The sequence below is a fragment of the Thamnophis sirtalis genome, unplaced genomic scaffold, assembly GCF_051295495.1.
Source record: "Thamnophis sirtalis isolate CommonGarterSnake01/CBP01778 unplaced genomic scaffold, rThaSir2_p1.2 scaffold_1, whole genome shotgun sequence".
NCBI lineage: Eukaryota > Metazoa > Chordata > Lepidosauria > Squamata > Natricidae > Thamnophis > Thamnophis sirtalis.
Window position 1 is genome coordinate 53,250,227 of NW_028261381.1, and position 13,969 is coordinate 53,264,195.

Genomic DNA, 13,969 nt, shown 5'->3' on the forward strand with positions numbered 1-13,969 from the left:
GACAACTAGTAACCTAATCTACTTCTTTCCTGTGTTATTGAAAAACATCTTATGTGAAAATCTTAAGTTATCAAAAGCCACATTGGATAGCAGATTTATGTGCCTATCTACTGATAACCATGGCATGTAGAAGGTTACAACTTGAGTGTAAGAGGAGTAAATGATATTTAAGAGGATGAATTAAGGAAATAAATTTAAAAAAAACAATTACATTCTATGCTGTGAAACTAGGATAAAAGGAGTAATAAATTTGAATGAAAGCATAGTTGAACTAATGGAGATGATGAAAACATATAAATCAAAGGATAGATGTAATTATGAAATATCTGAAATGTATGATTTTGATATTCATATCAAACATAAATGGATGACATCTAGATTGTTGTGGATGAATATAATTGTAGACTGGTGATAACTGTGTATTACAGTTTGGTGAATAATGATCACTCCAGTGAATGTTGATAACAAAACAGTAAGGAAAAAATGTAGCAAAAATTATACAATATTTTAAATGAATTTTCTAAAACTCATGATCAATTACAAAGGTGATCATTAGGTAAATATATGCTTAGAAAAAGGCACGTTTCAAATACAGGTAGTCCTCTAGTTACAAATGTAATGAGGGCTGCCCATTACATTTGTAACCTGAGGATTTGTGGGAGTAAGCAGGCCTAAACGGAGATTAGGAGGGGCAGGCCTACCCTTCTGAACCTCCATTTTGGCCAGCAATGTGCCAGGCGAGGCCTGCCCAGGCCTAAACTGAGCATTGGCGCAAGAATGCCCCTCCAAACCTCCATTTTGGCCAGCAAAGTGCAGGAGGAATGTTGCAGTCTCTCCACGATTGTTCATAGGGGTGAACAACTGCCGTGGGGCTACAAGATTCGTAGTTTTGGGACTTGTTCGTAAACACTAGGGAGTTCTGATTGCATAACTTTGAATGTTTGCTAAAGGAACTCTGGTAACCGGACGATTACCTGCATATAGTTTAAGTCAATTCATACGTATACATAAAAAAACAATGAATAATTAAGTATGACTACTTTGATAGTTTGATAGTAGATTAAAGGGTATAAAGGGGATGAGAAGTTCTTAGTTTAAGACAGGTCATTGTTTCTGGTACTGTCAACAAAGATCTTCAGAAAATCGACATAAAAAACCCCAGAAAAATAAAAATAATTAGAGAGAAAGTAGAAGGGGAGAAATAAGAGCTTTGTGTAGAAAAAATATAGAAGATAAATTAATTTCCTAATACAATGAATGAAAGGAAAGAGAATGAAAAAACTCCTTGGAGAGAATATACAGAATTACTCTAGGTGTACGCAATTATGAAATAGTAATGAAAACGTGAACTATGAAATACAATTTGCAGCAAAATCATTAAATGAAAGAAGCCATGGATGAGAAACATGCACAGCAAAGAATGACTGCTGTAAAAGAGAAAAAACAAAGTTCGTTTATAAGAACAAAAGTTTGAAAGGATGTACTGTATTTTTCGGAGTATAAGACGCACTTCTCCCCCCCCAAGAGGTTGAAAATTTGAGTGCATCTTATACACTGAATGTAGCCCCGCCCACCCTTCAGCCTCCACATGTCACGTTTTAGACCTGTTCCAGGCTGCAGGGATTGTCATAGACTCCCTCCGTGGTTTGTATTTTTGGCCTCCACGACTTGCATTTTCAGCCTCTGAATGCTCCATTTGAGACCTGTTCAAGGCTGCTGGGATCACCAGAGCACACCACTGCCGATCGCTGCCTCCTCACATCGCATTTTCAGCCTTTGCACATTGTGTTTCAGTCCTCCGCATGCCTCAGATTTGGCCTCTGCACATCACATTTTTGGGCAACAATTGGCATTAATGTGCTTTGGCGATCCCCGCAGCCTTGAACATGTCTCAAACGGAGCGTTTAAAGGCTTAAAACACAAGGCACGGAAGCCAAAATGGCAATCCAGAACAGCTGCTGCCTTGTCTGACCGCTTCCATGCTTTGACTGCTTTACTCACTGGAGCTCCCTGCAATGATCAGCTGAAGCTGTGATCGTGCGCCCGTGCTCACAACCAGCAAACTAATGTGCTGAAGTTAAACAGGCTGTTTACTAAGGTCGCTAGCTAGGTGAATACTGATGGATGCTGGTAGACAGAGGCAGATTTTTTTTCTTATTTTCCTCCCCAAACATGAAGGTGCGTCTTATACTCCAGAGTGTCTTATACTCTGCAAAATATGGTAATAGAAGAGAGCAAGGAATGCTTAAGAAAAAAATGACAAAGGCCATGCAGAACAATTTTTTATATAAATAATTACAGGCTAGAATTGAAATGCTGTATATGTTGGTGAAAACAGCCCGTTAAAATGATGAAAATAATAATGCTGCAGGAATAACTGTTGTACATGGGAAAATGTAGCAATATGACTCCTTTAAGAATTTCTGCCACTTTCTTATATATGATTACATTCTTAACAGAACTGAGAAATTTGAAGAAAAATATAAATGTATGAAGTGGTATATTGGTTTTGAAAAGAAAAATAGTTTCAAGGATAAAAAGTTATAAAGAGATGTTATTTTGCTGACTATTCTAGACTGCTTTTTATATTTAAAACTATGAGATCTAATCTAAACTACCAGCAGGAAAAAACAGAGTAAAATTATTTCTCTTTCTGAAAAATGTTTTACAAATTTATGGTCTTGTATTGATGTCCTACAATGCACAGTAAAAGCAGTTTAGTGCAGACCCTATTGTACACCATTTTAATACCTATAAATAGAAAAGCAACAAATATCTTACCTCATCATACATAAACTGAAGTGTAAGTGCTGATTTGCCCACGCCTCCACTACCCACCATGATTACTTTGTGAAGGGCAAGAGAGCTTTGACTTTTTGCTTTACTAGCAGCCATTTTTAATATGGTTCTCAGGTATGAGCTGAGTAGACTGATGAGCTAGAAGCCAAAAAAAAAAACAGATGTTTTGTTATTCAGATTAAGTATTTAATCACCAGAATGAAAGAATTCTCTGTTGCAATCAGACAATATTTCAAATATATCAAACCGTTGAGAAGGACTAAATAAACATTAATGCTTTAATTGCAATTTCATCTGGATAAATTACTGATCAATTTAGAATACAATATGATGAATAATTATTAGGCTTTCCTATAATTCTAGTATGATTTTTGAATAAGTGGAAGTTTTTAAGATAGCCATTTGTCTGAAACGGTATAAGGTTTCCTGCCTAGGCAGGGGGTTGGATTAGAAGACCTCCAAGGTCCTTTCCAACTCTGCTATTGTATTATATTGTATTGTATTGTTAAGTATTTGCAAAATCCTGTTTCCCTTTTCAAATAGCAAACGTATAATTTCACTTCAAAAGACATTGAGTTTGGCTTTAACTATAGTGTGCAAACAAGTCAATATTAAGATACATGCAATTTTGATTTCTGTTAAAATGTCGAATTTGTAATTTAGTTGACATTAGAAACAAATATGATGAAATAGAACAGAAAAAGGCGTTGGTACTTTATCTGATACGCCTCTTCTCATAGTGGGGGAGGAGTATCCAGGATGGGTTGACCTTATCCTCTCGTTGATTGGACTGAGTCAGATAAGCTCTTGGTATACACCCCTGGTCCACTAGGCACCGCCCAGTTATCGGTGAAGAACTCTATCCGATCCGTTGTGCCATCCACTCCAGACCTTTGTTATGGTTTCAAACTTTTTATTGAATTATAACTTGAACATATTAGTGCAACATCCATCATAACACATGTTACATTATCATGACAGGGAGGGTCTGGATACTCCTCCCCCACTATAAGAAGAGGCGTATCAGGTAAGTACCAACACCCTTTCTCCATAGTGAGGGGAGGAATATCCAGGATGGGATGTACCAAAGCTAACACATCCCTAGGGAGGGTAACATACTGATGGCACATGGCCAGACTAAGCCTGGTGGGGTGTTTCCCCCGCCCTATGAACCGCCTGTAATACGTTGTATTGCGTTGTGGATGGTTTTTACCAAAAAATAATCCTTCCCTTTTAAAATCCTTTTCTTTATTTTTTAAAGTATAAATTGAATGCGCTTATCTGGAATAGCATGGCTTCTATGTTTAATTAAATAATAAAATAACCACGATATCGTTTTCAATCCATATCATACAAGATGTATGTATGGATATAAAATATTTAATGGCTTTGAAATTTGATTCCCTCCGCAGATTTGCTCAGACCTTTCCTAAAATTCTACTTTATCACTGACTCTAATCAAGCAAGCAGATACAATCTTTCTTCTTTTACTTGCCATGCAGCTGGCAATCCACAATTTACCCAGCTAGACTGCAATTGAAAGCGGTCATTCTTTAAGAACAGAGTCTGATCCACTGATCTATACAGAGACAGAACGTTTTTGTAAAAGCCTTCTAGTACTCCATTTCTAAGACGGATTCAACTGCTAACATGAAATCAGAAACTGCAAAACTAAACATGTGAATTCTATTTTCTCACACTATATATCTGATAAAAGAATGAAAGCCAAATGGATTATAATATTTTAGATGGCTCAATTATATGCACCATAATGATTCAGAGTTTATCTTATATTCAGCAATTCTGCTGAGACATTAAATTTTAAGACATGATTATGGAAATCAAAACCTTTCCTATTAGCAGAAGAATAAATCTCTCCTTGCTCCTTCCTTCTCAATTTTCACTGCAGTCAGAAAAGAGCAGGGATATTTCAGTTCATATTCAACATTGTTCAGTCCCTACGTCATGTCCAACTCTTCATGACCCATGGACTACATAGCACACCAGTCTCCTCTACTGTCTCCTGGAGTTGGCCCAATTTCATGTTCATTGCGTAGTGCTCAACTTTACTAACACAATCAAGCCCAACATTTCTGTTGCTAAGCAAGAGAATTGTTAAGGGAATGTTGCCCCATTTTGTGACTTTTCTTGCCACAATTGTTAAGTGAATCACTACAGTAGCTTGGTTGTTAAGTGAATCTGGCTTTTCCATTGACTTCGCTTGTCAGAAGGCCGCAAAAGTCATGACCACAGGATACTGCAAATGTCATAAATATTAATCGGTTGCCAAGCATCTGAATTTTGATCATGTAAAATGGGGATGTTGCAAGAGCCATAAGTGTGAAAAACAGTCATAAGACTTTTTTCCAGTGCCACTGTAACTTTGAATGGTCACTAACTGAGCTGTTGTAAGTTAAGGACTACCTGTAATTTCATGGCTGCAGTCACCGTCTACAGTGATCTTGGAGCCCAAGAAAATTAAATCTGTTACTGCTTCCATTTCTTTCCCTTTTATTTGCCAGGAAGTGACCGGATGCCATGATCTTAGATTTTTGTTTTTTTAAATAAGTTTTTCAAGCCAAATTTTGCACTCTCTGGTTTATGCAGATTACTTGAAAACAAAGAGGAAATATGAACAACAGGCTACCAGGAGTTCTGAGGAGGTATAAGAATCAGCAAATGAGCAAAAACAGCTGACTAATCAATCCAAAGAAGGTATCCAGTGACCAGTACAAGCAGTTTAATCTTGAGATTTTGCTAACTACTTAGCTTACCATTGCTCTAGTTTTACCAGTGACCAAGCATTACAGGTACTGCCCATTTACTTAGCACAGTTGGGACAGGAAACTCCATTGCTAAATGAAGCAAATGTACAGTGAAAAGTTATGTGACTGTACACAACTTACATCAGTTCTGGCTGTGATTGTTAAGCGAATCATCCCAGGTTAAGTGTCACATCAAGTGACTGCAACTTGTGGCTTGATGCTAGCTTGCATTGATTTTGTTTTTTGGAAGCAGATTGCCAAGGTTGCAAATGGTGATAATGCAACTGTGGGACATTATAATTGGTGTAAATGTGTGTCAGTTTCCAAGTGCTCAAATTGCAATTACATGATTGTGGGGAAGCTACCACAGCTGCAACTTTGAGGACCACCCATAAGTCTCCTTTTTTAACACCACTGTAACTTTGAATGGTCATTGAATTAAGTGGTTGATAAGCGAGGATTACCTGCATAAGCATGAATTAACAATTTTCCTACCTGAGGTCACAACACACTAATTCTTACTTAATTAGAGAATACGTATTAATTTATGTATGCAGCTAATAGTTTATTGTGACCATTATCTCCAAAGCAATACAATTTGCATTAGCAAGAGTTCACAGTCAAAAATATATATAAATGCATTTATTAAAGTCATCCATTTGAAGAAGAGTATAAAATTTAGGTCATGCTGCTGGTCCCAAACCATTCAATTTAAATCATGTGATTGCTATTTATATAATGATTAGTTACTTAATTTTGTGGAAGAGGTACTTCAATTTTTTAATTTTTATTTTGTGCTCTTCAATATATCTAAATAAGATATGGAGAGCTATTTTTGCTTCTCTCCTGTATCACTTAACCTTGAATAGCTCAGAACATTAACAACATAACAGTAATATTTTTTGTACAGAAATGCATTCATGAAATAAATTAAACACATCAAGGGAACTCTATTCTTGTATCTCATGCTATAGAAATATCTTATTTTAATACTTTGTTCAATATAAAGAAATCCTTTTTTATATAATCCAAATCCTAATTCTGCCTGACTTTTAAACAAGAAAGAGCATATTTCATTCTTGCTCAAAAGTTTATGTTGCTTTAAATGCAAATTTCTTTGTTGAGAGATAAAAATGATGAGCAATAACTAAGAGATACCTGCATTCTTCCACATTTAAAAACCCCCACACAAATGTTGCCATGGCTACATTTTGCCCTGTGTTTACAACCATAATGCTATTCAGCAAACCTGAAGGCACATACTGCCTTTTTGTGTATGGGATGAACAGCCAAGTCTGTTCCATGTCCAAACCTAAAAGTTTAACAAGATACATACTCACAACTCATTAATGATGTAATCAGAATTGGCACACTGAAGAGGAAAAACAAGCACCATCTAAATTAAGCACCATCTAAATTACAAGAGCTTAAAAAAACGACATCCACAAAACGAGGCTGAAATAGTCATGCAACATTTTGAGTTAATGTAACCTTCAGGTTTCTAGGTTCTTTAAACTCCAAGGACTTGAAATGGACACCTAACACTAGAATCATCATTAAAAAGGCACCACAAAGAATCTTCTTTCTGTATCAACTCAGAAAGCTCAGATTGCCCAAGGATCTGCGGATACAGTTCTACAGAGTAATTATTGAATCTGTTATTTCTACCTCAATATGGTGTGTCATAGCAACCAAATAAGACAGGTACAGATTTCAAAGGATAGGTAGGACTGCAAAAAACAAAAAACAAACAAAAAAAAAAAAACCAAAACAACCACCTCAATTGCAACTAGCCTTCCATTGAGGATCTGTATACTGCACGAACCAGAATGAGGTCTGAGAAAGTATCTACAGATCCCTCACATCCTGGACATAAACTGTTTCAACTTCTCCCCTCAGGACACCGCTACAGTGCATTGCATGTCAAAATAACTAGACATATAAAGGTAGGGTTTTTTGCCCATGCCATCACTGCTGAACACTTAATTCCCACAGCAGTCTCATTTCCCATCTTTCCCACTATTGTCTCCTATTTGTTTCTTATGATTTATCAGTTGTTGTTTGGATTAATGTTGATTAATGATTGTAACTATGATTATGACCTATTCACTAGTTTTTTATAGGTACACTATGAGCTTATGCATTGGAGATAATTTTTGTGTGTTCAACCACAATTGGTCAATAAAGAATCCTATTTCTATTTCTATTCTTTTTTCAGGTTTCCATCCAGCAATTACTCAGTCTTGACATCTTCCTGATTGGGATACAAACAATCTAGAAATGGCATAATACAAATCTAGAGACTTCTTCAGAATTTTAGATCATAGGTTGTTAGCGATTGGCAATCTTGGATAACGAAATGCTCTTGTCTTTCCACCCCATTTAAAATTACTAAACTCTCATTCTAATCCTATACAATTTCAGCACTTTTCCCCCAACACCAGACTATAATATAAACTTGTACAAGAATGCTGAGGTGGCAAACATTATCTCTACCAAAAATAACAGAAAATAAATTTCCTCTGGAGTCTACTAGTTTTAAACATGGGGAAGAAACAGGAAGATGCCATAAGTCACTTTAGTCCTACCATAAAAATGAACTTCTATACAGTAAGACTTTTTTTAATTTATAAAGAAAAACTTTGGAAGATTAAGGAAGCTTTGTACTAAATTCCAGAAGTCCTATTTTGTCTTCATTGGAAATGTCCTAAAGTTGGAAGCACTTGGTCCAATCACAATGAAAGTAGTTTCATCTTAGAAATTTGCATTGGGATTTGGGGGGGGGGGTGTCAAGATATTTTCACCTTGAAGCATTTTGCCTATTTCTACATGTTAACAGTGAAGTGTGCATCATATAAAAGGATTGCTAATTCAAGTAAATAGCAATAGCAGTAGACTTATAGCAATAGCAGTAGACTTATATACCGCTTCATAGTGCTTTCAGCCCTCTCTAAGCGGTTTACAGAGAGTCAGAATATTGCCCCCAACAATCTGGGTCCTCATTTTACCCACCTCGGAAGGATGGAAGGCTGAGTCAACCCTGAGCCGGTGAGATTTGAACCGCTGAACTGCTGATCTAGCAGTAGCCTGCAGTGCTGCATTTAACCACTGCGCCACCTTGGCTCTTAGTAAAATAAAACAGGGCACCAACCAACAATAAACACTGTAAGATAAGGTACAGCAACTTAACTTCTTTAAGATGTCCCTTGAAAGGAAAGGTCTACCTACCTCAACTGGGATTTCTCAAGATGCATTGGGAAAATAACTCCCCAAATTCCCAAACTGAATTGAATCATAGTCCCAAAACATCTGAAAGTTACCATGTTGGGAGAGGTTACCTTGTCACTTTGCACATAATGAACCTAAAGTGCTCATTTTGACTGCTTTCATGACTTTAAGCAAAACAAAAACCTCAAAACACTTGAGCGGAGCCTCAAGAAAAGCCTGAAATATATCCCAGCTGGGGGAGTTAAGAGCAGGAGAATATGATAACTGTCTATTTCTTGTTTCTAAGAGGATCATTTTCAATAATTGCAACTAAATAACTGCAACTAAAAGTTCTAATTTAAAATGTTGGCTATATATGGACAATTTTATAACAAGCCAATTTTATAATGATAAAATTTTCCAATAATATGCAGGATTCTTTAGGAAATTACCATGTTCCTGTGATTTGTGTTTGTGCATGCTGTACAAACCCATTCTCAGTGATCTGAAAAATAGTTTCTTTCTACAGATGTATTTATGTATTATCCCATTCAACAACCACCCATATTTTGGTTTAGCATTATCACTGAACCAGATCAATTTTAATTGGTTTATAAACCCACTTGAAATGATCAACTAGAATAAGATAATGGTAATACGGGTGGCGCAGTGGTTAAAAGCAGCACTGCAGGCTACTGCTAGATCAGCAAGTCAGCGGTTCAAATCTCACCGGCTCAGGGTTGACTCAGCCTTCCATCCTTCCGAGGTGGGTAAAATGAGGACCCAGATTGTTGGGGGCAATATGCTGACTCTCTGTAAACCGCTTAGAGAGGCCTGAAAGGCCTATGAAGCGGTATATAAGTCTACTGCTATTGCTATTGCTATTTTCTTTCAAAATAAATGAAAGAAAATGTTACCTCCAGACAGCTAGTCTTCAATTTATGGCAGATCATTTAGTGACCAGTTTTCAAAGTTTACAATGGTACTGAAAAAAAGGTGACATGACTGTTTTTCACACTTGTGACTGTTGCAGCATCATCCCCATGGCCACATGATCAAAATCTGGATATTTGGCAACTGACTCTTATTATAGTTGCAATGTCCATCATTATCTGGCTGAGCTAAACAACAATCACTCAACTATAAATCTCTAGTACATGAAAAGTATATTTATAAATTCTATCATTCTCTGGAAGTTCCAAACAGTAATTTCTGAAGAAAAAATCAATTATATATTCTATGTTTATATATAATTGCAAAAATGTATATATACCAAGATATTAATTAGTCTCCTATATGTATATAAGGGACGTGGTGGCTCAATGGCTAAGATGCTGAGCTCTTGGTCAGAAAAGTCAGCAGTTCAGTGGTTCGAATCCCTAGCACCGCGTAATGGCGTGAACTCCTGTTATTTGTCCCACCTTCTGCCAATCTAGCAGTTCGAAAGCATGTAAAAATACAAGTAGAAAAATAGGAACCACCTTTGGTGGGGAGGTAACAGTGCTCCGTGGGCCTTCAGCGTTTAGTCATGCCAGCCGCATGGCCAGAGTCGTCTTCGGACAGCACTGGATCTTTCGCTTTGAAAAGGAGATGAGCACCGCCCCACTAGCACATATGTGTGAGGGGAACCTTTACCTTATGTATATATACCAAGATATTAATTAGTGTCCTATATGCTCAATCAAGTCTGTTATACCCTGGCTTTCCCAAACAAACAAAATTTGACAAAACAAAATTGAACTCAATATACAAAACCTCAGATTTCCTGGCTATTTCTATATTTTTCTTCAATGAAACATTAGAACCTCATCTAGTAGATCCCTTCTTTCTTTCTGAATAGCGGAGTCCCTAGTCTTTCGTTTGTCTAGCAGTTTGTGTTCTCAACTTACTGAAGCATTAAGCATCTGTGTAACATTAGTAACATGCCTCAGCACATACAAAAGACAAGCAGTAATGATAAAGTCTGTATTTTGCAGTGTCTATAATGGGGAGGAGGACTCAACCAGAAGTTAGACAAAATAAAATGGCACAAAAGAGTTTCAGGGGAAAAAGTAAAAGCTAAAAATATTAATTAATAGCCCTAAAACCAGCAAAAGCAAATTATTTAATAAACATGTCAGAATTAGGAAACTGGCCAGAAAGACAGTTGAACCTCTGGAAAACCAAATACTGCTAAAGAAGAATAAGGAGACTGCAGAGAAAATGCAGGAATAATTTGTCTTCACTGCCAAGGATAAATGGCAGATATCCATGCTTGAAATGTATAGGTATAATCTGATACAATGTTGTATTTGACTTCCAAAAAAAATTCCAGCATCCCTTGACAACATTCTTTAGTGTATACTTTAGTAGTCATAAAATAAGAGATGGAGTTAGTTATTTATTAGACAACAAAAAAGGAAAGAATACAAACGGCGGAGTTCCCTAGGAATCTGTATTGAAATTGATAGAGATCTACTTTTTGTTTAAATAAGAGTAACACAACCAAGGATTTCCAATTCAAGCACTGTATTTATTCAAATCTGATCTCCAGGAATTAGACACTACCAAATTAACAAATCAGAAATATTTTCTACCAGTTTAGAGGTGTTTGAAGCTAGGCAGCTATGACATATGAATAAAAAATAATTTGAACAATTCCAGCATAAATAACCATGTTTTTTTTAATTCTAACAGGGCCTTTAGATCAAGCCAGCTTAATGTGGAAAATGTTTCAATGAAATCCAGAAAGGAGTAGGGTAAGCAACAAATATATAACCTATTGACACTTCATAATGAATTTACTCATCACCTCAAGTTCTTGCATAGGTTCATATTATCTCCCCTGTGTTAATGGCAGCAAAAAGTAACATGATATTATTGTCCATACTTAAGGAAGTTAAAAGAAAAGAAAGAAATCTGAGGCAGATCTGCTACAACGTTCTAATACACAAAAGTGGAAACTAGATTTGACGTGGGAGGTCTTCTAAACATCCAATCCCCACTTTTACGCTGGACTAGTTCTCCATAAACAAGCTTTTGGCAGATCGTTTGTCCCCCTCCCAAAAAAACGGTATTTAAAGGGGGACATTTCTCCTCGCACTGAAACTCTTATTTTGGGTAAATACACTTTATTCCATTTCCACTTACCCTCGGATCAATACAACACCCGTGTCTCGCAGGCTTTACACACACACAAAAATCCCTTTAATTGAGCAAAGGGATGGCCAGTGGTGTAGCCCTAAGGGAACCTTCGGAGCCCCCCACCCAACTCCCTGAACAAGCGGGCTTGCCATGAAAGACACCCCCACCCCCTCACACAAAAGGCTTCCCACACACACACCTTCTCCTTCCCCCCAAAAAGGAGCCAACGCAAAAGCCCTCTGTTTATAATATCCATAAAAAGAAAAGGCATCCGAACCACCTAAAGTTCCGCCGCCATTACGGGGTAAGAATGAAGAAAGAGGGAAAGGGAAGCGATACACCCCCCGCTTCCCACCCCCTTCTTTAAGGGATTAGTTACACCGACAAAGTACTTTCGTTGCCTGCGGGGGTTCTCTATTAGGTCCACTACCGAAGGAGGGGAGGGGGGCAATATTTTTTTCAACCCCCCCAGCCAGCCAGCCAGCCAGCCAGCCAGCCAGTCCCGGGTTCGTTCCCAACTGCAATGCCACAAAATGGAAAAGCAACTGCCCAACCCCGAAGCACTCGCTTCCCCTTTCCTTCCTCTCCACGGCGGCACGAACAAAGCTGGCTCCCGCGGCCGCTGCAGCCTCGCTCACCTTAAAAAAAAAGAGGTTTGAAACTAGGAGGCTCTTCTTCCTTGCCCGTCTCCCTCCCTGTAAGAAAGAAAGAAAGAAGCACGGCATTTACCTTTCCGTTGCCGTGGGCGCGGTGAGGGGGGGGCTCTAGGTAGTTGTTGACTTCAAAAGCTGCCGAGCAAAAAGAAAAAAAAGTACCGAGGTTCTCTCCTGCCTGAGGCCGGTCGCCCTTAGCGTCGCTACCCTCGCTTTTTAGGGAGGCGGATATTAGTAGCAGCAGCAGCACACCGCCGCGCGCGCCCGCACCTGCCCATGCACGCGCTCGTTACCGCCCAGATGGAGGAAAGCCCGCCCGTGCGCGCGCGCGCTGCTCGAGCGAGCGAGCTAGCATACAATTCCCTCAGGTTCTCGACTTGCGCGCGCAACTCCTGCTGCTTTTTTGGAAAAAAAATACCGACGTGGCGTGCTCAATGATGTCGCGGCTCAAAGCAAAATGCAGCGTCTTTGTTTGTTTTGCATTCGCTCTGCCCCTCCTTCCTCTGGGCTTCACGCCCACTCCAGCCCGTGCTCCCGAGCGCTTTTTTCCCCTTTTTTTTTACACTTCCAAGAGCCAGCCGCGTCCGACGATAAGAGGAAAGGGCGGGGGAGAGTGTGCGTCTCAAGCACGTGACCGTCTCTTGTCCAATTGGAGGTAGAAGAAAGAGGATTGGTTGAACTACCGGTACTAGAGAATGGATTATATAGAATGGATGGTCTTCTAAGGAAGAGTCGCCTAGTGTGTATTCACTACAGTCAGTGCTGGGAAGGTCTGGCTAGTGGCTAAATTTAATGACACGCTTAGCGACATTGTTCGTGCTCCCTTCACGTTTGGACAAAGAGACAAGATGCTCTTTTTGCATCATGGCCTTTTGAATTGGGTTTAGGGTCATATTAAAATGATTTATTTTTTTGCTTGTGTTTCAGTTGTGCGCGTTTTCCCTTTCTGCTGCTTCAGCTGTGCTTTTATCTCGTTTTATGTATTTCTCTTCCACTGGATTGGCCTGCCGAAGGGAAACGTTGCTGCAGCTGATAGGAAACTTTCATTACACGAGTTTTCCTAATTTATTAAAATTTCCTAGCCAGGCTGTTCTTTAATATTGAGGAGTGAGTTGGTGTTTCATATTCACAGCTATTAACACATCATCTCTTCTGTCTTAATTATAGCTGGTAGAAACTTGTCAGTGGTTTTGAAATTATCATTTCATTAGAAGCTGAAGTGCTAAGCAGCTAATTATGTCAATAGTAAAGCTCATACTGTATAGCACATACTGTGTGTAATGGTCTTATTCAGGCTTTCAATTAACAGGCTTTCTTAATGGGGCTTTTTTTAGAGGCTCTAGGGCAGCGATGGCGAACCTTTTTTGGCTCACGTGCCAAAAGTGGGGAGAGCACAGGGGGGTTGTGCGCAGGCGTGCCACA

The 13,969-nt window shown here is 38.6% G+C and overlaps 1 protein-coding gene across 5 annotated transcripts in view; it reads right to left on the reverse strand.

Annotated features, from left to right (window-relative positions):
- The window catches only part of RALB (RAS like proto-oncogene B), a 46,397-nt gene extending 33,408 nt beyond the window's left edge, over positions 1–12,989 (reverse strand). For 4 of the 5 annotated variants that reach the window (XR_015696292.1, XR_015696291.1, XR_001313152.2 and 1 more), the window contains exons 1-2: positions 12,624–12,984; positions 2,782–2,937 (exon numbers count right to left, since the gene is read on the reverse strand). Coding sequence is in view for 2 of the 5 variants with exons in the window: in XM_014059539.2 (XP_013915014.1) it covers positions 2,782–2,895 (114 nt within the window). In the remaining 3 variants the exon portion in view is untranslated. Of the gene's footprint in view, positions 1–2,781; positions 2,938–12,623 lie in introns of all 5 variants that reach the window. The other variant, XM_087712119.1, reaches the window with a different exon arrangement.
- Positions 12,990–13,969: the final 980 nt, after the last annotated feature.